Source organism: Coffea arabica, chromosome 7e, assembly GCF_036785885.1.
Source record: "Coffea arabica cultivar ET-39 chromosome 7e, Coffea Arabica ET-39 HiFi, whole genome shotgun sequence".
NCBI lineage: Eukaryota > Viridiplantae > Streptophyta > Magnoliopsida > Gentianales > Rubiaceae > Coffea > Coffea arabica.
The window spans coordinates 2,136,547-2,161,915 of NC_092323.1; the positions used below are offsets into that span (position 1 = coordinate 2,136,547).

General features: G+C 37.3%; 2 protein-coding genes and 1 long non-coding RNA gene across 15 annotated transcripts; 1 reads left to right on the forward strand and 2 right to left on the reverse strand.

Moving 5' to 3' along the window:
* The first annotated feature begins 1,131 nt into the window (after positions 1–1,131).
* LOC113722958 (mitochondrial inner membrane protease ATP23) lies at positions 1,132–10,218 on the forward strand. 13 transcript variants are annotated; one of them, XM_027246200.2, is made up of 9 exons: positions 1,137–1,535; positions 4,444–4,725; positions 5,006–5,083; positions 7,327–7,365; positions 7,711–7,963; positions 8,132–8,253; positions 8,528–8,665; positions 8,796–8,879; positions 9,686–10,218. In XM_027246200.2, exons 5-9 carry the CDS (start codon positions 7,855–7,857, stop codon positions 9,818–9,820), a joined length of 588 nt encoding a protein of 195 aa, XP_027102001.1. In that variant the 5' UTR covers positions 1,137–1,535; positions 4,444–4,725; positions 5,006–5,083; positions 7,327–7,365; positions 7,711–7,854; the 3' UTR covers positions 9,821–10,218. The 13 variants fall into 13 exon arrangements, with proteins under 13 accessions (XP_071915862.1, XP_071915861.1, XP_071915860.1 ...); XM_072059761.1 differs by adding an exon at positions 9,092–9,184 and having other exon boundaries at positions 1,132–1,535; positions 5,006–7,963; positions 8,796–8,861; positions 9,686–9,914; XM_072059760.1 differs by adding an exon at positions 9,092–9,214 and having other exon boundaries at positions 1,133–1,535; positions 5,006–7,963; positions 8,796–8,861; positions 9,686–9,914.
* A 1,014-nt stretch (positions 10,219–11,232) lies between these two features.
* On the reverse strand, positions 11,233–12,515 carry LOC140011174 (uncharacterized). The gene is made up of 2 exons (XR_011818445.1): positions 12,248–12,515; positions 11,233–11,463 (listed from the first exon to the last, which is right to left on the reverse strand). It is a non-coding gene; the product is annotated as an uncharacterized lncRNA (long non-coding RNA).
* Positions 12,516–20,592: 8,077 nt separating this feature from the next.
* Positions 20,593–22,349, reverse strand: LOC113722955 (pectate lyase). The gene is made up of 2 exons (XM_027246197.2): positions 22,113–22,349; positions 20,593–21,914 (listed from the first exon to the last, which is right to left on the reverse strand). Exons 1-2 carry the CDS (start codon positions 22,235–22,237, stop codon positions 20,807–20,809), a joined length of 1,233 nt encoding a protein of 410 aa, XP_027101998.1. The 5' UTR covers positions 22,238–22,349; the 3' UTR covers positions 20,593–20,806.
* Between the last annotated feature and the right edge of the window lie 3,020 nt (positions 22,350–25,369).

The window sequence follows — 25,369 nt, forward strand, 5'->3', positions numbered from 1 at the left end:
ATCATCGGCTTGAAGATGGATTAATGCTACACTTTTTTCACAATGGTAGCATGGTATTTAGAGTAAGCATATATGGAAAATACAATTGTCTTCCTGATTACGAGTGGAACATACTCCTTTAGAACAATCAACATTCTAGCACGTCAGATTAGTATTCCTTGTTCTCTTTCTGAATTTTCATAGAGCTCACACATTTAAAATTTATTACAATACAAATTGAAGTGACCAAACCATTTAAAATTTATAATACAAACATTCAACAAAACATACAAACAAAACCATTAAAATTACAAATCAAAACCAAAACCAAAACAAACAAGAAACCAATAATTCCGTTGATCAATCATTTGATACTGCAACTTCGGATACCTACCACACAAACTTAGAGCTCAAAAACAAACACTGCCAAATCCATCCAAAAAACAAACGACGACATTGTTTATCATAAGATAAACAATAACATTCTCGAAGCAATCAAAAACCTATTTACATATAACCAAGACAAAAAAAATATTATATACATTATAATTACCACTACATTTAACAAAAAAAATAACAAACGCAATTCTAACAAAATATTTTACAAACTTCACGCTGAATACACAATACAAAAAAAATTAATTTCCAACAAATATACACTACTTAATTAAATGCACACCAAACCGACAAACTCAACCATGAAAATAACCACCCAAACTAATAAAAATTCAGCAGAAAATAACGTAAAAACCAACACTGCTTTTATTAAATTATATAAAATTTATAATGAACGACTACAATAAACAAAAATAATTCATAGACATATACAAAAAAAATACAACCGATAACCCCTAATAGGGGCACCCCGAGTCAAACGCGGGGTCTCACCACCTAGTATATATATAAGAGTGGAAGAATCCAGATTCTTTTAGTTATCATTACTCCCAATTTACCATCCAATCTAACCCTCTTCCCAGTGTCACCGTGTTAAATTGCGCGTTTGGAGCTTTTTTTTTTGTTTGTTGGACATGGGAAAATGGGCTTCAGGGCGAGGTCCATTGAGAAGCCCAAACCAAAACCTGCCCAACTCTCTTGCTGACTTGGACGCCATATTACTGAACCCTCGGCCACGTCTCCAGCTGACCTGGTAATCCTTCCACTTCCCAGTCGGCCCATCTAACTCTTCAATCTTCATCCCAAAGAAACCATCCCATCAATTTGACTGCAAACAAAATTCTCCACTCCACAATCACAAAAATCACAACCGTCCGATCAACACATCAATTCCAGAACCGGCTCAATTTCATCAGCGATTTTGATAATCAGCACATCAACCAGTAACTTCCACCGCACCAGTGCCGTAGACGATCTAGCTTAGAATTTCCCATCCGCCGAAGCCCATACATATAAATAAACCCCGCGCTCATATCCATGCGGCCCCCTATTTTCTATGAGACTCGAGACTTCCCGATCAATTGGATTCCCAACCTTTTCTTTCCAGCTTTTTCATCGCTTTTTTCTGCCAGATTACTCAGAAATTCAGAGATATAAGAGAGGTAATTTGTCAAAATTGTTACTTCCGAGCTTTAATCACATTATTTTTCTCTTTATTTTGTTCTTTTTTACGTTAAATTTTAGCGTAATTACTTTCCTCGAGCGAGCTAATGGATTGTATTAGGTTTTTTTTTTTTAATTTTATTTGCTTTAATTTGTGTGATTTCTGTGTAAAAATTACAGTGTGTGGGTTTGGGATATTATAGTGCTTTTTCCAGCTAAATGTGTTCTTTGTTTATTTGTTTACTTATATATGTGGTAATTTATTGTGGTTTAGTCTAGGACTCCTGTATATATGTGCCTCTGATTTCAGTTGGTGCGAATTTGGTTTATTACAGTAGTTGAAACTGGCTACTGGTAGCTTATTAGCATATTCTTTCCTGAGTTGTGTCGCATTAAAGAAATTGGTTGCGATGCTGAGATTATCTGTACATATGCTATAGAGGGAGGTTGTTGTAATGTTTATAGGAGCAACACTGCAAAAAGGGGAGATAATGTGAAGAGAACCTTTTTGAACTACATGAGAGGGCTTTCCAGTATATTGTATACACTGAAATGTGGACTAGCTTCTCGAATTTTGGCATTTGGATAAGAAGTTGGGCTTCTTTTGCCAGGTCTAATGATGTTAGTTTGGATTGCAAACTAAAGAAGATACCTTATATTGAGCAAATGGAACTTCATGTAAGCTTTTTGAGTGGTAGAAATTTTAAAGATGTAGGCTGGAAGTAATCTCCCTGTTCCTTTCATTTTCTCTTTGAATCAACTAAGCCTTAGATCGGGCTCTTGATGGTAGCATGAAACTTTTTGTTGGGAAAACAGAAGTCAAACCCGTTGCATCGTATCATCTGTTGGGGCGTGGTTTTCTAACTGACATTGTGAATAGCGAAGACCATTTTAGGCACATAGGCATGTTGCTTATTTAGTTGTGGTTTACATATTCATCAAGTTATTCTATAATACTCATGATGATTTGATCAAAACATATTTGACAGTTGGAATATTCAAAAAGAATGCTTCTCATTTATAAAATTTTATTGTACTTCAGTAGATTCATGACATTATATAAAAGTGCTTAATGTTCTAAGTGAAGAGTTATGCTGAACCAGCATGTTATAGTACAGTGTGCAATATGTTCAAGTTGAGATTTTATTGTGAATTGCTGAAAATCTTGTTTTTTCCCCTAGAATTCAAAAGCTTAATGTTTTCACCTTCTGTGTACGTTGGGATATTATTAAAGTGACAATCATGCGGTATAGCTCTAAGTATATCTGCTGTGACTCAGCTCAAACATTACCCATGGTCAGATATGCAAACATAAACTCCAAGGCTATCTTTGAGGTCTTGATTATTGTCATCTGTTTATCCTGATAACAAAGTCAGACAAAAATTATAGGATTTGACAAACAGATTATTCCATAGAAAGGATTTCCTTGGCAATATGTACTTGGATTGTATCTCTCCCATTTTTTATTTTCATTTCAATCCTTTTGGTTGTAGTAATTTTTTAGCAGTTCTTTTCAGGTTGATTTTGTTTTTTACACGGTGTGTATGTTGTTTCTTTCACAGGTCATTACTGTTGACTCGTTCGCTTCTGTGTGATAGGCTTGCTTACGCTGAACCTTCCTTTAGACTGGTGGTTTTTTAACTAGTGCTGATTAAAACATTCAGCAGCCATTCAATTAAGCTGCCTGCATTACTGTGCAGTACTTTGCACTTGTCACGAATATGCTTCATCTTTCTTCCTGCTGTACAAATAATAATAGGATATGGCATGAGCTGAAGTCAAGTATATGTGATAGTTTTCAGAGCTCTCTAGTCTAGTTCTGGAAATAGTTTTCAGAGCTCTCTGGTCTAGTATACGTTAAAGATTGATAACTAGACATTTGGATTGTCATGCATGCGCGCACAAAAAACCTTCGAGCCTTCCAATGTACGAATTTGATCCCAGGTTTAGAATCCCAAAAATACCATCACAATTTTATTGAAATGCCAGCCTAATAGAAAAACAATAAAAAGAAAAGAAAAATCAATGAACCCATATCTTACAGGATATAAAAGTACCAAGCTCGGCTACGGTTGCAATTCTCATTGATTGTGGACCGGTTATTACCATAATATTGATCAATTTGAGGGGTGTTTGGTTAGGGATGGGATCGGTTTGCTGGTAATTTAGAGGAATTTTTCGTGGCTTTTTATTGGGAGTTTGGACCGGTTACTTTGTAATTTTGCTGAACTCTGGCGGCATTTGTTTGCTGAATGGTTTTTGGGCAGATTTGTGTCTCTTCTCTTTCCCTTTTCCTCTCCGTCGCTTTGCCATCTCCACTTTCTGTCCCGCTGCCCTGCTTCAACACAATTTGGCCCCCGCCCCCCGCTTCCCAATTCTCTAATTCTTAACCTAATCTTTTCTTCCACTCCCACTCCTACTCTAGAGCATTCTATCAGCCACGTCAGGCTTTCTTCCCACTTTGATGTAGTGGACCTGAGGCTACCTGAATTTCTGTGTTTTCCATTTAGGCCCGTTTATTTGCAAGGTATGTCGGGAGGGGAGAGATGAGGTTTCTCTGTTAATCCAATCGGTGGATGGTCCAGCATAAAGCAAAAGGATTTAGAGAGGTTTCTCTATATACTATTGATGAGGTATTTGTGTATATCTAATCTTCATTTTGAAGGCTGAATTTTGATTCCATGTTTGCTGCTATCACTCTTTGTTTTTGTTACAATTATCTTCTTCTGAATATGAATTTCACTGATGTAGTTGTTTAAGAGTACTTGTTTTTTGTTTTTTTTTGTAATTCTTGTAGCTTCTTGGTTGTAAGATTGAAGATTTTGATCTACTAATTACTGTGCGTGTTAGCTATTTGTCAATTTGTATTTTGAATATTGAGCATACTTTCACTTGATTGTTCTTAGGTTCTAGCTGGTAGGTATATTGGTGCAAGCCCCAGCAAATTTTAAGTATTTGGACATCTTTCCCAGTAAGTGTTAGTTGATTTTTTTGACACTTGGCATCCTTCGCTTGGGCATAAGCGTAGGTGGTAGCCTCTTCCTTCACAAGCGCTTGGTATACACCCGCCCCTCGCCTTCTACCTCCTCCACCATCTCGTGTTATTAGTGGTTAAAATCTTTTGCCACTGTTCAATACTGCTTGATCCCTCCCTCTTCCTGGCTACCATCGTTTGTGAGATTGGCAAGGTTTGTACGCTTCTTCACTCTTCTTACTCTTCCTTTTTCAAAAAGTACTTCTTTTTCAGTATAATGTTGAAGTTTGTCTGCGAAAACAGTTTTGCCACAGATATGAATTACCCATGGAATTAGGCAGCTTTAAGAAATAATGCCTAAAAATGACCATCTAAACACATACTGAAGCTTTACCTGTGTGTGAATAAATGTATGTAATTGATTGAATGTTTAATCCCACGATTTGTGTTCTGACCAATTTATGCGCTAAAGTAGTTTGGTATGATCTATGCAGGGTTTGAAAATCTCAGTAGTGCATGCGCTTCAAGCTGCCTCTGGTGATTCAGTGATTCTTAATTGACCTTCAAGATTGGTAAGTAAACTTGCCAATTTTAAATGCTAAAGCTTATTTGGTCTTCAGTGATTTAAACTTGCGAGTTTTAAATTTGTGTAATTTAAAGTGCTATGTTTCTGAAATCTCAAATTTTTTTAAATGCTAAAGCTTATTTGGTCTTCAGTGTCGAAACTGATATTATCAACCTATGGCTTCATACTTCACAAGCATATAACTATCATCTGGATTTTGGATTATCTCAGATATGTCAAATAGAGTTATCTTAGGCATGAAACTTCCATCGGTTGATAATTCCTTTCTTATGGTGAAAAGTTATATTGATAGTCGTGCAGTATTTTGTGCTAAGAATTAAGATGTCAAGAGGACAATATCGTATTAGCATGAATATATTTCTGACTCTTCAAGTTGGCAGCATTTTGGATGAAATAATGATTTTAGCTATATAATATATGATGTCATCAGTCATTTATCCCAAACACAAGTTCCAAGGATATGACGTTTTAAATGAAAAATTGAAGGATTGATTAAGAGCAATGAAATACCAACATAAGATAGGTGGACGAACAACCTGAAAGTGAATATAGTAAATCAAAAACAGTATATGTAGGAATAGGAATTGAATCCAAGTCTTTTCACTATGTCTTTTTCAATACTTTCTATAGCCAAGAATGAAAGTCTATGAAATTTATTTTTTTGTTGGTTGAGGAAGGGGGGGGGGGGAGGGAATTTGAGCCTTGGCTGTTTGACATCAAACAAAATATTGTTAGTTTTGCCACGAATTTTGTGCATAATTATTTTGGTTCAAATAGGCCAAAAAGAATGTGCATCTTTTTCAAATGGCAAGTATCTTATGCAACTTACAACTGCAAAGAAGATTGTTGTATTACATACTTCTCTCTTTAAATATTCTCTCATTACACGAGGCTGCAGTTGTTGTCTCTTACTATGTTCATCAATTGTGCTCTATCTCCATTTCAGTTTTGGCATTTGTGCCTGGGCAGAATTAGATGTCTATGGGCGGTGCAGTTAATAGTTAGAATGCAGAAAGTGATGTAAATAGAGAATAGTGTGTGGCAAAAATGGTTTGCTGGAGCATGTTTGTGAATCTCTAATATTTAGATGCAGGAATTACTCTCTCCCTGCAGGTCATTTGTGATGAGAATTTGAGGCTTGGCTTAGCGTATGGATAGTTCTAGCACAACCTTTACTACAGTTTTTAAGTTTGATTTTAAAGGAGTGATCTGATATACATTTGTTAAGACTACTGTGGCAAAATAGTTAGAAGCCATGACCATTGTAGTTCAATTCTAAGTAAATGTCATGTGAATGGTGCCTAAGGATGATTGGTCAAACATGAGCATTAACATTCTGCGATGAGAAAACTTCATGCATTCTTCTTGTTAAAGACAATCGGCTGTTTGCTGTTATAATCAACATAGATCTATGAAAGTTGACCCGAACTTCTATTTGTGTCAAATCCAACACCTAATTTGACAGGAAATAATGACGACTTTGAGAAAACTGATTTTTGTTATGCTGTAAAAGGAAGCATGTCAGGATAGTCGATGGGTTTAGGGTCATTTAGGAGGATTTCTGCTGAAGGAAGAAAAGTGGTGACTACTACTCTCATGTGTTTTTTTCTGGAGGCCTTTCTGAGAAGTCAAGAAAGCACTTGTGCCACAAGCCAATCAAATTCACAAAGCTGTGAAGGTTATTGATAACAGCATTCCTGCTCAAATGGGGATTCCTAATTCCTATATTGCATAATTTCATAAGGTAGTCATTTGATCAATCAGATCAAGCTACCACAATTCTTCAACACTAAAATGACTATAGTGGTCAGCTTTCTAAGTATATTTTCTATGTACATCAGTGCTCCATTCAGAGTAGTATAGCAATTACTGGGGATATAATTTACCATGCTATATATGTAGCTGGGAAAAATTTACACTTGACTTGTATCTGAACTACCTTAATCTGGGCTCTGGGCATGAAGCACTTGAGCTTGCATATTAGTTTGAAGCATCAAAGATGTTGGGCTTGGTTATGCGGACATCGGTACATCATTAGTCATTAGAGGCCATACTTTTCTCGGTCCTGGTTTATTACATGAAATACATGCTAAACTTTAAAAAATTTTCATGAAAATTCTGGTTAGTTTTTGTGCATTTTTTTGCAAGTGACTGTTGTAAAGATGTTAGACAAAATAGCTAATTTATCCAATAATCTAATCAATTATAAATTGTGATTCTTCTGAACAGTGGCATTCTTTCATTGGAATAGCACCTGAATCTCCTGAGGTTTGTTTTGTTCTTGAAAATATTCCTGTTCAAAATCACAAGAATCATAGCAAACATTAAGTTAAAAGAGATGACTAGTATGTTTTACTGAATTTGGTAATCATTTGTGTAGCTTTGTTACTTATTTGTATTGTCTAATTTATTAGATGTGAACTTTTTGAGTGGTTAAATATATGTATTAATTGCTTCTAACTTTTAATTATTTTTATTCTTCTATTAATACGACTTGTATACATGCATAAGAGGTATTTATGGAATAAAAGTTTCATCTATCTCTTTAAAGTACTTTTTTAATGTTACTTTTTCTAATTAGACTAACTTTGTTATCAAAATCTTAATCTCAAGGGAGGTTTGTGTAATTTTACAAACTTTAGGGGAGGCTAGTGAAATTGTCGGAAACCTCAAGGGAGGTTTCTGAAATTACCCCCATAAAAAAAAAACAAGAGAGTCCGCCCCATTGCCTGGAAAGCCCAAAGGAAGAGAGTAACAATGGAAGAGGGGCCCAATCTGCAAGCTGCCGGCTCATTATCGTCGACCACTCGCGGCGGAGGCCTTACGGAGAAGGAATGCGAAGACATGATACAAAGAAGCCTCAGAAGTATTTTTTTTTAATTCTTCTTATCTCGTGTTATTTATTTATTTATTTTTGTTGCTGCTGCAGCAGCAAGATTTTAGGGTTTATGGTTCTCATTTTTTTTGGGTTGCTTTTTGTTTTAAAATGTGAAATTGATAATGTGATGTGAGATGCTCAAAATCGAATTGACAGCGCCGATGGTGAAATTCCTGAAAGAGCAAATGGAGAAATCAGGATGTAGGTTCGGGGACAACTTCATACGGGCTGTCCATTGTGATAAGCAGATCGCTGGCGGTTACGTTCGTGGCGAAGGGGTATTGCTTTTCTTTTATTTAACTCTGACGCTCTTTATACTTAGCAATACTGGGAAGTAGTAGTACATCTACAACATTATTTCCTTCTACTAGTATTTCTTTCTAGTTTCAACTTGTATTTATTGTCTTTTTTTTCCCCCTTTATTTTGCCGGAAAGAAATGGACGGGACTGCAGGAGTTCAGTTCAGCCTCTACTGGTTCTTCGTGTAGTGATTTTCATAAGCTAAATAAGTAATACGATCAGCTTATGGAGTATGGCTTTTTTTTTTTGAAGATAATGGTATGTAGTAATCACATGAACATTCAAGATGAGGTGAACCAAGTGGTGATCCATGAGCTGATTCATGCATATGATGACTGTCGAGCTGCTAACTTGGACTGGACTAATTGTGCTCACCATGCTTGCAGTGAGGTACGGTTCCCTTCCCTTCATTCCCCCTTTCCCTCTCTTTGTGTATGTGTATTTTATTGAAAGTCTTGATTTTTGTGCTTTCTATGCATATTGCTTCATGTTAATTGTTTTGTTCTTGTTTCTGAGGCAGATTCGTGCTGGCCATCTCAGTGGTGATTGTCACTACAAGCGTGAGTTTCTACGGGGTTTTATGAAGGTACGAGGTCATGAACAGGTAAGTTCTGCTCAATTAAGCTTTCTTATGCTCTGACTGTAGATGCTCTTTGTTTGGCTACTGATGCGTATCCATTACAATATCTACATTGTACAAGTCATGAACCTTATTTTGCTTCCTTTTCTTGGACCTTATTGGGAAGCAAGTTTTTTCAGTTACTCTAGTTATAGTCTTCTTCCATCCCTAATTACTTTGTCACTTTTTCCATCAAGGTTTCGGTTTGCTGGGCTTTTGATAGTTGGAAGTTCTTATGTCCATTTTCGAAGAAACAAGCCTTTCCCCTATTCTCATGAAAGATGATTCTGGTATCAGTCATGGCATAAAATGTCTACATGGTATCCACTATCGCAATATACTATACTTCCATGACATCATGACAGGAAATGACTCTTTCTAGTAGATTATCCCTTTCGTATCTTAGTTTACTTTGATCACTAGCATTTTTAGGCAAGGATAGGGCCAATTGCAAAGGACATACACCATTCTTATCCTGTATAGGTACACATGCTATGTCTTCTTAGTCAGCTGCACAAACTCCCATTTGTATCCTGTTTAGGTTCATATGTGCTGTCCTCTTAGTCACCTCCAAATGATTAGTTTCATGGAGCATTCTTTGCCTTTTTATTGTTTATCAGTGCAAGTGTCTTCATCAGTCTACTTGTTATTGTTGATGAGGAGGGCTTTAAATCTGCACTAACATGAGCTCATATTTCATCCAACAACTTTTTTGACGTAAATGCTGATACCACTACTTTGTCTCCATTAGTAAAATCTTTCTCCTGCTGTTTTCTTTCTGACATGTGAAGGATTGTGTGAGACGAAGAGTAATGAAATCTGTGATGGCTAATCCATATTGCTCCGAAGCGGCTGCTAAAGATGCCATGGAAGCTGTTTGGGATGTTTGTTACAACGACACTAAGCCGTTTGACAGAGCTCCTTGATATATTTACCATTGCTACTTGTTCGGAGGAAATTAAGCTGCACGCCAACTGTCCTGAAGAAACAGTTATCCTGCCTAATTTTTTTTTTTTTAATCTATCATAATCTTGAGTTGGAGGGGAACCTAAAGAGGCTATGCACAAGGGACTAGCAGGTATAAGAACCTAACTAAACCAAAAGGATGTTCTGACACTTTCTTTGAATTTTTTCACTACAAGTGGAATTTGAACCTCCAACCTTTAGTCCCTTTTTGGTGGCTGGCTCAGTGGTTAGTTATCTTGTCCTACTGGATTCTCGCTTTTAAGTAGAGAATGTCATTACAGAGTTTTGTTTTGGATCACAGAAAATACATATAAGACAAAACATTCGTTTTCTATAAATTGTTCGTGTAATTATTTAACTGAGGCCTGAAGAAGCATCAAAGCATTCTTGAGATTTTGCTATCCACACAGAAATTTGCTGTTATTAACTAATTTTACACATATTCTCTGAATTACCATTAGTTCTGAGTTCATAACCTTTGTAGATATTGTCCTCTATGCGTGTGTAGGTCCGCCAACGGAAATTTACGTTGTGAATGAAGTTTGAGCTAGGAATTTTGTTAATTTGTAAGCCAGAGTGATTATTCGTGGATGTTGTGTTAGATCAAATGATATTGCTCCTTACCATTTAAACTGGTGCTACTGATGAATTCTGTTGTTGGCAAGTTGGCATGCTTGTGTGTATTATGAGTTATGTATGTTCAATCGCTCTCTTGCCGATTTAATCTATCAATGACCTCGTTAAGGTGGAGACGGATTACATTCACCAATCTGAAATGCTTAACGGTGTAGACAACCTTCAAGCACATGAAATTGAGGGCTCGAGAGGACAATAGCTTTTACTTGGTGAAGAATATTCGCATTTTAGACTTTGTTGAACGCTAAGTTGCTACAAAAAGTTGGTTCGCAGCAGATGATCGTGGATGTGTAACAAAGGTTATCGACCATTAGTTTATCAGGCGACAAATGTTTGCCCCTGATCTTAATTACAGAATGAATCAAACACAGTCTAGTCACCACTCACCGCTACATACGTAGTTTTTGTCCAACCTGCAAATTGTGAAAAACAACCCTTTACATGCTTTTCTTTTACAGCATAGCAAAAATCAGTTTTCTCAAAGTTGTCATTATTTCCTGTCAAATTAGGTGTTGGATTTGACACAAATAGAAGTTTGGGTCAACTTTCATAGATCTATGTTGATTAGAACAGCAAACAGCCGATTTGTCTTTAACAAAGAAGAATGCATCAAGTTTTCTCATTGCAGAAGGTTAATGCTCATGTTTGACCAATCGTCCTCAGGCACCATTCGCATGACATTTACTTAGAATTGAACTACAATGGTCATGGCTTCTAACTACTTTACACAGCAGTCTTAACAAACGTATATCAGATCAGTCCTTTAAAATCAAACTTAAAAACTGTAGTAAAGGTTGTGCTAGAACTATAAATGGATTCACATGTACTGACTAAATAGCAATAAACCTCTTATGAAACTATTACAAACGAAATGGGCAGAAGCAAAAAATTCAATTTATAATAGTAGAATGGTAAAACTGGATGATAAAGCAAACCATCCCCACATTTCCCAAGCCTGCCCGCCCACCTACAAAGCCACAATAGTAGCCTATCAAAACAGGTACACCAATATCCTGGAGAACGGAATATCTGTTTTGCCCATTTAGTCCGTTGTTATTTAATGCTGGTCCAAGATCAGCTAATTGTTTACTACCAAAATGTGGACATGGTTAAAAAAATTGGAAAGGCACGAAGTGATCAAGCAATGTCGCATGCACATACGAAATAAAAGTGTGCAGTAAAGGTAAGTAGTCCATATTTGAATCAACTACTGCTACTGCACACTACAAAATAAAAGTCTCCACTGATGCGAATGTTCAACTATTTCTTGGTGACACGTACATTCATTCTCTTCCACATTTTGGCATGCAAAGGGAATCGAATTCAAAGAAATTTGTTTCAACCCGCAAAAGTGGAAAGGAACTTCGGGAAGACTGGTAAGTGGTGGATGGGTAATGCTGGAATTATACAAAGTTCCATCTTATAGAAATTGTGTAGAAGCAGCAACCATAATCAGCAATACCAGAAATTTACTACTGAAATCATCTCAAATTTCTAGGGGTATGAATTGTACCGTCTGAATTTGGCAGTGCTACAACCCTCCATACTTCAAGAACATGATTGAATCAGCAATAACAGAAATTTACTTCTGAAATCATCTCAAATTAAGCACTAGAGCCTATTAATTAACCAAATTCTCTTGAAGAAAGACGTCTAATCACTCTCTTGTAGAAAGATTTTGCCAGTCAAAGAAATTCAGAATTCAATATTCATCGCTGCAAAGTAAAAAAAGGGTGAGCTTTAGTTGTTACCTTCCGGACTGAAGAACCCAGTTAGGGTAAAGCAAAGAGCGATGGGGGAGACGGTGGTGGAAGTGGCAAAAAGTTAGGGTGAAGGTGGAAGCGATGGTGGAGAGCAAAAGCAATTGCAGCTGAGGAAGAATGGTTAATTAAGTATGCAGAGAGGGATGCTTATATAGTTGATCCGATTTTAATTTTTTACCCACAAGATCCAAGTGTAGACCTGTTTTCCAGGGTTTAGTTGTGGAATTGGAATTAGAATTCTTTTGGTTCGGTAAAGAATTCAATTCATGGAATTGGACTGCAACGGATCTTTCGTTCCATATTCTGCGTCATTCTCTGTCTCATTTTTATTACATCGTTATTTCTCCTTTATTAACATCACATTTTAGATTTTTTTTTTGTTTTTGTAAGATCCAATAACTATTAACAGAGTAATACACAAAATTTAACAAACTCAAAAAATTAAAATGCATAAAAAAATGAGATTTTTATGAATTTTCTGCTGTATGTTTTAATTTTCTATTATATATTATTTGTTTAAAATTGTTGTATTTATTTTTTACTCAATTAATAGTTATTAGATCTTAAAAAAACTAAAAAAGAAATGAAAATATGATGTTCATAAAGGAGAAATAGTAATATAATAAAAATATGGGGTAGAGAATGACAGAATATGGAACAGAAGATACGTTACGTAATTAGACCCTCAAAATTTAAACCCTTGATCTCATAGCCGACGAAGACTTAAATTCTTTGTAGTGATCAAATGGCTACCTAAGCTCCAGGCGCCAGGGGAGTTTCCCACCGTCGTTTAGCTCGTGTGCAAAAATAATAAGTATTTATGCTTCTTGGAAAAAAAAAAAAGAAAAGAAAAGAAATTCACGCAGCACAAGTGCGAACCAAGTAATTTAGCGTTTATTTGACAATTGACATAGTAATTGGCCATGGTTAAGAAGAAGATCAAGAAATCAAGTTTTAGTTTTAGGTAAAAGAGAATTTAAATGAAAAAAAAGTGTCTTAATTTAGAAGAACGATAAATTTTTGGCCTACAGCCCATTAGACAACAATTAGATTTTTTTTTTTTCTTTTTTGGTTCCAAGGTTTCTTAGTGTCCGAAATGCAGCATTCATGGCCACCACCAGCTAGCTGAAGCCCGAAGGAAAGGCCGAAACAGTCCCACACACAAATTGCTTGGCCTTGAAACTCGCTCCGGTCAGAAGGATTGCACGCCCATTTCTCTAGCGCTCCTGAAACAAATACAGGCCGCTAACCGTTAACGGTTGTTACTTGCTCTGTTTGAAACCTCAGAAACAACAATTAATGTCCAAACATTACCGTCCGCCATTCCTTCCCGCCACCATATTCGCAGCCAGTTTTACCTATAAAAAGCATCCACATTCAGTCTCCTTCATCCTCATTCTTTCATCCCTGCAGTGTTTCTCTAAGTAATCTAGAGAAGTACTGCAATTTGCAAAAATCATTTGAAAATTTCTGCTATAAACAAATAAACAAGGGTACCAACTACCAAAAAACAAAAAAAAAAATGGCTCGCCAGTTGGTTGTCCTTGCCCTCGTCTTCGTGGCGGTTGTTGGGTTGGCCTCCGCCCAATCATCACCTGGCAGTGCCCCGTCGCACTCTCCCTCAAAATCCCCCGCCCCTTCATCCGCAGCCAAACATGCACCATCAAAGGCCCCCTCAGCAGCCACTCCCAAGGCATCATCCCCGGCCCACAGCTCCAACGCCCCATCCACCTCCCCATCTTCCGCACCCGAGGCCAGCACCCCTGAGGCGTCATCGCCACCTGCCCCACCCAGCGATGCCCCATCACCAACCTCTGCCACCCCAACCCAGTCACCCGCTGAGACACCCAAAGGCAATGGAGCCGCCACCTTGAAGGCCTCTGCCGCTCTTGGTGCCGCCGCTGTGGCTGGATTCTTCTACTTTTAAGCAAGAAAAAGATTTTCCAAGAAATGAAGCAGTTTGTTGCTTGATTAGCGGTTGCCGATGTTTAATTTTTCCAAATTCATGCAACCGTTTGTTTTTAGATAGTGCAACATGATCGTGAATTGTGACGTGTCCTCTGCTTTATAGTTTATACTGTATCATTACCAGAACAACATCAATTTGAGTCCAGTCCCGTTACTAGTTGTTGACGGACTCCGGACTTTTCCCTTCAGAGGACTTCCATGATTTGTAACGCTGCGCGCCCTTTTTTGTTTTTCCTTTTCTTTCAATGGTTAAGTTTCCATGTTTTCCCTAAATCTTAGCTCCTCCTTTCTAGTACTCCTGCTCGCTCAATGTATGCTTTAACTACCTGAAGAAGAAGAATAAGAATGCTATATATTTCATTCATTATCCGTTGTTTATTTTTTCAATAGATAGTTATGGTAACGAATCTTTTAGTAACAATTGTTATGGTAACGAAACAATGCTTTAGTAACTACAGTTAACTAGAGCTTGAACAGTTAACAAAACAATCCTTTAGTAACAAAATATTAGTATACAATTAACTAGAGCTTGAAATGGAATGAAATTTATTTAGTATTTTACTGCTAACAACTTTAACACCATTTAATAGTTAAAGAAAAAAAATAAAATGGACATGGAGATTGGGGTTGGTTCCTTGGTGTGAAAAAAGGATAGTTCCTCTAAAGTAATGCTGTGTCAAATTCTGGATGCATATGAAATTAGAAATGTGATAACTTCGCAATTCATTCTTATTCATGATGAATTTTTTGGATTCTACGTAGAATAGCAATTTTTTTATGTTCAGCATGAAAATATTCTCTTTTTGTCATATTGATGGCTTTTGCTCTTAAGATTATCTGCATGTCGGTGGTTAGTATTATTGACGAGGTTAGAGGTCATGGAAAATGTTACTAATTTCAGGAGAAATTATGTATTGTAAAATGGTTTAATAATTTTCTACTAAACATAACTACTACATACAAAAGGAAAAGATATTTGATTTTATTTTACTTTGATTAGAAGAACTACTAGTAATCAAGGAAATAGTGATACTGGTGAAAATTTCAGATCAACAATCAACATACATATGATTACAGTAATTTTTTTAGTCGATTAGACTAATATATGCCATAAAGTAGTAAGATTTAGTCATTTGTAAATTAACAATTTTGGCAGTTTACAAAACATTCACCTATAAAAAATTATGATTATTATAAAATGACATTTTATAATAATTTACATACCATTTGCCAATAAAAAATATGCATACAAATCCATAATGTAAATGCTACAAAGTATATTTGAAAGTCACGGAACTTAACATATGGGTAAATTTACTATAATTTTCAAAGATTATGCTACGTTAGTACAACTTTAATTTTTATACTTGTGACCCAGAAAATAAATTTATTAAAACTTTACCATTGTATTAAATTCATAGGTATTAATATATGAAAATTGTGATGTATAAGTAAGTGCTATTTTATATAAAACTTGAAAGATTTGTTGTTATTGTAATACAACTTTAACTTTTATTCTTGTGACCCAGAAAATAAATTTATTGAAACTTTATCATTTTATTATATTCCTATGTATTAATATATGGAAATTGTGATGTATAAATAAGTGCAATTCTATATATAACTCGAAAAATTTGTTCTTATTGTCACCCAAACTTTCTAACCTTTCGCAAATTCAAAAATAATTCGGAATTTATAATATGACAAATTATTTTTATATATTTTATAAGGTCATGTGCAAAAAAATAGTTTTCAGATTATATTCAAAATGCTTAAAACATATAACATTTATAAATGATATGTACAATTGTGTATCATACATTTATATTACGAGTAATTATTAGCTAGAATACCAAGTTTCAATCATTAATAAAAAAAATCTTAGCATTATTTCAAATAAACTTCCTAATACTTGTTTCATATAAGTTTTTTAAAAGTAAAATAGTAACTTTATACCACAAACTAGTATGTTTTGACCATTAACCAAATTTACTATTCTATCAACAAGATTTACTTACTATTAATCTATAAAAACTGACTATTACTTGAACTAAACTTACTCTCCAAAAAATAAGTTTCGGATATAGAGTAATAATTTATTTCAAAAAAGAGTAAGTTCCGTATCTATTCCAATTTACTTTTTAAGACATAAAAGTTGCTAATTTATCAATTTAACTTACTATTTTTTTATGTGAAACTTACTAACCAAATTTTTAGGTATTATCTTATTTAGGTAACTAGTCCAATAGGTAATTAAATAGTTGCTAAAAGTGTTTTTATAAAAACAAATTTCGTTACCACAACCATCGTTATTTCAGGCTTTTCAGTTTGAAACCTCAGAAACAACAATTAATGTCCAAACATTACCGTCCGCCATTCATTCCCGCCACCTTATTCGCAGCTAGTTTTACCTATAAAAAGCATCCACAATCAGTCTCCTCCATCCTCATTCTTTCATCCCTGCAGTGTTTCTCTAAGTAATCTAGAGAAGTACTGCAATTTGCAAGAATCATTTGAAAATTTCTGCTATAAACAAATAAACAAGGGTACCAACTACCAAAAAAACAAAAACAAAAAAATGGCTCGCCAGTTGGTTGTCCTTGCCCTCGTCTTCGTGGCCGTTGTTGGGTTGGCCTCCGCCCAATCATCACCTAGCAGTGCCCCGTCGCACTCTCCCTCAAAATCCCCGGCCCCTTCATCCGCAGCCAAACATGCACCATCAAAGGCCCCCTCAGCAGCCACTCCCAAGGCATCATCCCCGGCCCCCAGCTCCAACGCCCCATCCACCTCCCCATCTGCCGCACCCGAGGCCAGCACCCCTGAGGCGTCATCGCCACCTGCCCCACCCAGCGATGCCCCATCACCAACCTCTGCCACCCCAACCCAGTCGCCCGCTGAGACACCCGCTGAGACACCCAAGGGCAATGGAGCCGCCACCTTGAAGGCCTCTGCCGCTCTTGGTGCCGCCGCTGTGGCTGGATTCTTCTACTTTTAAGCAAGAAAAAGATTTTCCAAGAAATGAAGCAGTTTGTTGCTTGATTAGCGGTTGCCGATGTTTAATTTTTCCAAATTCATGCAACCGTTTGTTTTTTTTAGATAGTGCAACATGATCGTGAATTGTGACGTGTCCTCTGCTTTATAGTTGAGGGAAAAAAGTCTCAATAGCCCTTCAACTATTAGTCGGATAAACTTTTGATCCTTCTATAATTAAAAGTAAATTTTTGACCTCATTAGTCGAATAAACTTTTGGCCCTTTGATAATTAAAAGTAAATTTTTGACCTCTAATCTATCAAAAATGCCAAATGTTGTGCCGTCCGTCAATTCCAGTGGTTAAGGATGAGCGGAAACAACATCGCAATTAGCAAGGGTATTCTTGTCTGCTCACAAGAATGAATTATTAGGGGCATTCTAGCATTGTTAAACACGTCCTCAATGACCACGTTGACCTCTATCTTTTCCTCCATGATGCTGCAGCTCCATCCATGCATGTAGCAATGCTAGAATCAGGTAATAAAGTAGCCAATAAAGTAGTAAACAACTCAAATTCGCCTAAAATTAGCTAAAAAAAAAAAAAAAGAAACAGTCAATAATGTCGAGTATAAAATAAGAATTGTTAGAAAATGACACAAATCAGAAAAAAAAAAGCACACACACACACACACAGAGAAAAAGAAGGGAAGAACGGATTAAATACAAAGATACAGCAATCCAATGCAAAGATGCAACATACCTTTTTGAATCCCTCCTCCAAAGTGCTAGGCTCACCTCAGTTCCAGTTCCTGCTATTTTTAAATTAAAAATAGTCGTATAATTTAATTTACGGAGAAAAGCATTTCCAAGAAAGTTTTTGCCACGGAGGATTGCAGATACATATGGAGTTTTGGGAAAATATGATAACACCAATTCTTTGGTTTTCAAATAAAAAAAATCTCACTAACTAACTTCAAGACCCATAGGCTTTAACTATCTCGAGACAGACATGACTATCTTTTCTAATTAAATTCCTTCCTTTTGTATTTTGGTTTTCCCCTTTTCCTTCCTTTAGTATTTGGGAGAGAAAGAGGAGGGGTTAGCAGGGGGATGAAATCTTTCTTGTACGTTACAGTAGCCGAATTAAATTTCTTCCTTTCATATATTGGCTTTCCTTTTTTCCTTCCTTTTGTATTTAAGAGAGAGAGACAGAGAGAGTTTGAGGGGGGTCCTGTGCCGATGAAGTCTTGCGGCTTACAGCAGCAGCAGCAGCAGCAGAGTAAAACGAAGCCTTCTTGATTGTTATTGAAGATGATGTGGGAGTAAAGAAAAGGGTTGTAAAATGTTCCTTCAATTCGGTATTTTTTGCCTGCCTTCTACTCAATGAATTCTCGTGGGTGGACAAGAATGCCCCTGCTAATACCTCATGGAGCGCATGTTATGTTGTTTCCCGTCATACTTAACTGCTTAAATTGACAAGAGGCCTAATATTTAACACCTTTGATAAATTGAGAATCAAAAATTTATTTTTACTTGTTGAAGGACTAAAAATTCACTCGACTGTTAATTAATTGAAGGGCCATCAAGATTTTTTTCCCTATAGTTTTATAGTCATACTACTATATCATTACCAGAACAACATCAATTTGAGTCCAGTCCCGTTACTAGTTGTCAACGGACTCCGGACCTTTCCCTTCAGAGGACTTCCATGATTTGTGACGCTGCGCGCCCTTTTTTTTGCTTTTCTTTTAATGGTTAAGTTTCCGTGTTTTCCCTAAATCTTTGCTCTTCTCTTTTCCAGCACTTCTGCTCGCTCAATGTATGCTTTAACTACCTGAAGAATAAGAACAAGAATGCTATATATTTCATTCATAATCCGTTGTTTTTTTTTTTTTAAATAGAAAAGGAAAATCGAAATTGTTGCACCCTCTATTAAGCCGTCGATAAGTAAACATTAATTTAAACAAACTCACTTGAATGGTCATTGATGCATATTTCGCTGAATTCCTTGGGCATCATTAAATCTGAATTCTGATAATAATTCGAACATTGAACCCAAAAGAAGCCAATAAAATTAGCGTCCAACATCCGGACATTATGCTAGTCAAATTGTTGGGCACTTCACTTCCCATGATTGACGGATTGAGAGTTAATTACTCTGATCTTATTGTTCTCTCGCCCCCCCCCCCCCTCCCCATTCCCCCTGGCGCGGGGCCAGAAAAAAAACCCCCTTCTTTTAGGTGACTTTGTTGACCATATTATATATAGCAAATTAATGGAACAGGAATGATTGAGTTTGACTTAGCTGCCTCTAATATGAATGTGTACGAGAAAAAAGGAAGCTGAAGAATTGTACTTGAGGTTCAGGCATAAGTTAGAAGATTTTCTTCATATTATTATTATTATTTTGTGTCATATTCGTTTTCATAGTGTCAGAAAACATAAAATGAGAAAGTGTACTAGAGGTACTCGAGAAATATGAATATTGCCTGTAACAGTTCCAATTATTGTTAAATCTGGAACTTAAAGAATGATCCTCATATTCTAGGATTTAGTATGTAGTTAATTAAAGTCCACTAAGTTCGTTTTCTGGTATCTGAAGTTTCTGTTCCCATCTAACTAACCCCGTAACCTGTAACTAAATCTGATATGAATTTCTTTTTCTTTTGTTTTTGGAGAAATATAAGTAAATGCTTGATTGACAGATCTTTCCAAGGAGTTTGTTACTCATTTCTTACTACTTGTATTTTTATAATGCCGTCAACACAAAGACAAAGTTAATTTCTAGCATGAGTATACATAAACAATGGAATTAAAAATTTGAAGTATTCTTCTTATTGAAAAAAAAAAAAAGAAATTCGAAAGTGTGCAGCATGGAGAAAAACATTTGACCTCGGGGTGAAAATTCAAAGATTGCCATAGTCATATCTCCATTTTGATTTTGTGTGTTTTGTTGTGGTGGGGGGGGGGGGGGGGGGGGAGTTGGTTTACCTTCGCTGTTACTGGAGAGTTAAGGACTCAGGAGATACGACATGTACATTGATCAGCCCACCTAGTTATTTTTATCAATGCGTTGTAAAAAAAATAAATAAATGGTAGAATATTTTTTCGAGTTTACAGGGGAACCTCTGGTCGAGCGGATTAAAAAAATTATTTGTTGATTTTGCTCCTCCATCCATTGGTGAGAATATTGTGACAACGGTTGCCACCACCCCCACAGGCAACCGGAAAAAAAAAAAAAGCGGGAATGAAGCAGAAATCGTGGAAGAGAGAGACGTATATTTACCGGGGGAGAAACCCCATCCATCATTACGTAAGTCAAGGAATATACGTTGGGTGTTTGAGCGCATTGTTGCAGGACTAGTCAATCAAGCACCGAAAGTAAAGCCGGAGAAAAGCAAAGTCTGATCACCAGGCATTCCACATAATTAATCGATGCGCGTTCCATTTTCGTTTTACTACTAAGGTAGTAAGCGCTAAGTAGTAGTACTTTTTGCTTTCACCTAACATAGTACAGAGGAGCCCCCGCGGCAAGTGGTCACATCGGGACTCCATTGCTACTCTCTAGTAGCGGGAAGAAAAAAAAAGAGAAGAAACAAAATGAAATCTCAGCAACGGGAGCCCCCGCGGCAGGTAAGCGCACCTGCGGCAACGGTGATTGAACCCACAAGGGAAGATGGTCTGGCGCTTAAACTGGAAGCCCTGGCGTAGTTAGTGGATGATGCACCTGCCGCCCCTGACTCCCGGAAGTAGGCCCCATTCAGCATCAAGTCTCCCTCCGACCTCCAGTTCCAATGTTGCCATTCACTTTCCGGTGCATCCTCGTGCTTGGTCACCTCTTTTCTGAAGTTTTCGTTGGGCGCAAGAAATCTATTCCCCTGGCTGTTGATGGTAGGGGCTGCGCTCCCGCCGACGGCGTACATTTCCCAGTGGGTGTAGTCATTATTCACCACGTGAAAGTAGCCGTGTCTGCACCTTGGCATCCGCTGCACCAGCCCTTCGCCGAAATGGTTGAAAGCAATGGTGACCTGCATGTTTTTGTCTTGCGTGTAATAGTCGCTGTGTCCCAGGAGCATGACTTTGTCGTGATTAGTGAAGTAGTTGTTGGATATGGTGATGGCCGTGGATCCGTGGATGGCATCGATGAGGCCGTCATGGCAGTTGGACAAGGAACAATGATCGACCCAGACGTGCTGCCCACCAAAAATGGAAATTCCATCACCGTCAGAAACCGTCCAATATCCCGAGTGTTCAGGGGAGTCCCTGATGTTCCCATTCCCTCCCTGCTTACAGTCATGGATGTGAATGCCGTGGATGATGATGTTAGTTGCGTAGTGGATGGTAATGCACGGTCCGCCGGAAATGTGAACGCTTGCGCCCCTTCCGTCGATGGTTTTGTGGGAGTTCATCACCAGCTCTTGCCTGAGCTGGATTACCATGTCTCTTTTGAAGATGATCCACAGAGGCTCGTCTTGTATAACCGCATGCCTTAGGGTGCCTGGCTTAGGGTTGACCGCATCGTCGTCCCCAGCGTCGGTTACCACGTAGATTCGCCCGTTCCTTCCACCCGTGGCGTCCTTTCCAAACCCAATGCCGCAGTCGGCTAAACGCTGGCGGTTGTTCTCCCAGTCGGGGTCGCACCGCCAGCAATCATCGATGGGGTTCCCAGTCCCGCAAGACAGGTACCCCAGGTTCCTCCTCGATGCATTCATGCTCCTGGTGGAACGCCGGTAAATTTGAGATTCATTAGCCAGCACGAAAATTAACCGGCTAACACACACACACCAAAAAAAAACTATACCAGACATAAAAAGTCGTGCTTCATAACATGCTAGCAGTACTATATAAGGATTGAATCAATAGATAAAAAAACGTAAATTTTTCTGGCTAGCATGCATTGTTTTGTTACACTACCTCTGAACATCTTGCACGACAAGATCAGGGTCTTTGACTGAAGCAGCAGAGGAGGAAATTACTAAGACCGGAGTCAGAACCAGGGTGATGAAAAGGACAAATTGAAATGCTGGATGAGCTAACATTTTCTCTCTACTTGGCTGCTCAAGTACAAAAGCAGTACAAAAGCAGTACCTAGTGCTACTACTACTACTACAAATGTTGGGAGAGCTAGCTGGTCTGGTCCAGTGCAAGATGATGCGATCCAATGGGGGCTTATAAAGGAGCAAAGCCGGGATAAAAGGCGTGATTATACATTTGAAAACTGAAAGTGGGGCTCATTTACTATCCAAAATCCGAATCCATTTACTTGGATTCCCACAGGGGGTTAGTTTAAGTCGTTAATCATTTTTGCTCTTTCAACGGAGGCCCACTGCCCGCTCTTTTGGGATATGGTCACCACCTTCTACTTTTTTCTTTCCTGTTTGCTGAAACTGGATGGCTTTGCCACGACAAACTACCATCTGCATGTGATGAGTTTCGCCGCACGAGTTTTTTTTTTTTTTTTTTGGGTTTTCATGCGGGAGCTACTCCCACTCCTCTTGGGATATAGTACATCATCTTTTCCATCGATTCGCTCTGAATTTGTTTTGCGATTTTGGGTGGGAATTTTTGGTGTTAGTTGGATCTGAGCTTTCCGGATTAGGGTGGAGAAACATATTGTTATTGTTTATCCCACTGCTGGCCTGTCATGCTATGTATCGATGAAGGAGGGAAACTTCATTTTACAAAGAAAGGAAAGCCTTACAATTCATTAGGCACTACACGAATTCCGAATTTGGAATGGGACAATAAATATGGTGCATATTGGAAATACTAAAGACTTTTGGCCGGAAAGACTTTCGACTTCAATTAAAGCTGAGTAAAGAAGCATAGGATCCACTACTACTACTACTATATTATTGTACTAATATGAAGTAACTTAAAATTCTTCATTATTTTTTCTTTCAAGAGAAGAAGATGGAAATACTATTGTACCTTGTGGGCGCGACCCCACTCGGCCGCCATACATCCGCCATTTCTGGAGGGAATGTTGTAAATCATATATAGTATTTTGGTAAGAAATTCTTAGCCTTAGAACTTATTATTATTATTTTTTAACAATAAGTGTTTGAACAAACAGTAGTATTTAAACATTTAAACAGGCCTATTTTTATAGGCATGAAATGACTTGATCGGAATTAGTAAAACAATTATTAAGAGAACAAATTATTTGACTATATTAACACAATATATGATACTTTAATTAGGGATATCGGTTCCCCGCGGCTAGTCCGACTGGTTCCGTAATCTGATAGTTATCAACAGGTCCCGTGATCATTGACTCCCGTATATTGCTTCACTGTGTATCCTTAGGGCAAGATTTTACACATTCTTAAGGAATTAGTCTGATCGAAAGGCTAGAATATCCCTTAGTAAAAAAAAAAATTAGAGGTATAATTTACTAACCAAATACCATGCGTCTGTCATATACTATACAAAGAACCATGTGACATTGGCTTACGTGACATTGGCTCGTTAAGATATATTACAAGTGTTATATTTTTGAAATTATATGATTAATTAGAAAATAAATAAATAAATACAGAAAGGGCATGCAAGATTAAATAGGAAAAGCATATAAATGCAAGAGAGGATAATAATATAATTATTAGTATGTGTGTATATGTGGTAGGTTAAATAAATATTATAATGTGTGTTAGCAAATGCTCCTATAGAAAATCCATAGTAATTTACTACGTTCCAATTTATTTTCCTTTTCCTTCTTGAGAGTAATATTAATTACTTCTAGAGAGTCGATATGGTGGACTCAAGGGTCTATGATGACCAACCGGAGGAGGAGGGAGAACCAAATCAAGTATTTTATTCGTTAGATACTTGTCAAAATGATGCATTAGTGATTTTTGTTTTCCAGTTTTCTGTATGGAATTTGATTTAAATCTATCTAAGGAGATCATTTCACATTTTCAAGTAAGCTTGCATTACTAGCGGCCTCCTCATGTGGTCCAATCGTAGCTCATTTTAGGTGGTAGGAGCATTAAATCAAATTCTTTGCCTACGTCATGAGGTTTAGACCCCTTTTGTTAAACCAAACCAAAAAAAAAAAAAAAGGGTTCAAAAGTTCCAATGCTGGTTTATACACAATCAAAATTCATCATCAATTGTATGGCCCAAAATGAGAAGTCATCAATAATCGCATGATCCAAACACTGGCTATGGGAGGATTTAGGATGAGGAGGTTAATGAAGTTTGGGCTCCCCTAACCCAGTACTTCAATAAGGGTGGAGCCCAATGTTATCAACCAGAAAGAGAGCAACGCATCCGAAAATGTTACAAGATCCCAAAGCGGCACTCTTTTTTTTTTTTTAGTACAAAATGAAAAATACTACGTACTAAATCGCGAAATAGCGCTATGGTAATTGCAACTAAACTTAAGCCTTTAGGATACACGTAAATATTGCCCCCGCGTGAATGGTCCAGTGGTAGCGCTTAACGTGTTCGGGCCGGGTTAGGGCGCCGGGCCCGGACCGCAGGGGATTAGTCGAGCCCCATAAGAATTGATCCGGATATCCCTGTGTCGAAAAAAAAAAAAAAAATACCCATAAATATCAATCCATCGTTAAATGTGTAAAAAGAAATAATTTTAGAAGTTTAAACTATTATTGAGTAACATGGCAAGAGTTTATCATATTAGAATTACACACATTCCCGCTTAGTTATGACGCATGAAGCAAATCGTTGGGGAAAATATCTTTTCATTCTTAAGAGGGATGTTTCCACATTCACTAGCAGTTTGGTCAACAGAGGAGAAATCACACTCGTTGCTGGGTGAAATGGCAAGAAGGATTTTACCGAATGCCGCAAGAGTTTGGGTTAAAAATTTGACAGGGGAATGCCTCCCAATAGTCATCATATCATAGTAAGAAGAAATATAGGAAATGGTTCATGGTAGTGATGATTCTACCATTTGAATTTTGGATGTCTAAATCACATAATATCAGAAAGACTTGAGGGAAGTGGAGAGATTGATGAACCCTACACCTGCCATAAAACCTTTACAATATATATATATATCTTCTAATATATTCACCGTCCTAACCTCTACCGTCTTCACTCTTTTCGAACAAATGGAGCTTACCATTGTTGAGCGGAAAAGCAAAATTTTGCACCTGCTTGTTTGTATATTTGAACCTCTTTTGATTTACTAGAGATGGAAA

Bases quoted from the DNA above. Each gene is read 5' to 3' on its own strand.
- LOC113722958 (XM_072059753.1), top strand. From the start codon at position 7,855: ATGGAAGAGGGGCCCAATCTGCAAGCTGCCGGCTCATTATCGTCGACC. The intron at 7,964-8,131 runs GTATTTTTTTTT...TCGAATTGACAG, and splicing joins GATACAAAGAAGCCTCAGAA to CGCCGATGGTGAAATTCCTG. The intron at 8,880-9,685 runs GTAAGTTCTGCT...TGACATGTGAAG, and splicing joins AGGTACGAGGTCATGAACAG to GATTGTGTGAGACGAAGAGT.
- LOC113722955 (XM_027246197.2), bottom strand. From the start codon at position 22,237: ATGTTAGCTCATCCAGCATTTCAATTTGTCCTTTTCATCACCCTGGTT. The intron at 21,915-22,112 runs GTAGTGTAACAA...GCGTTCCACCAG, and splicing joins GTCGTGCAAGATGTTCAGAG to GAGCATGAATGCATCGAGGA.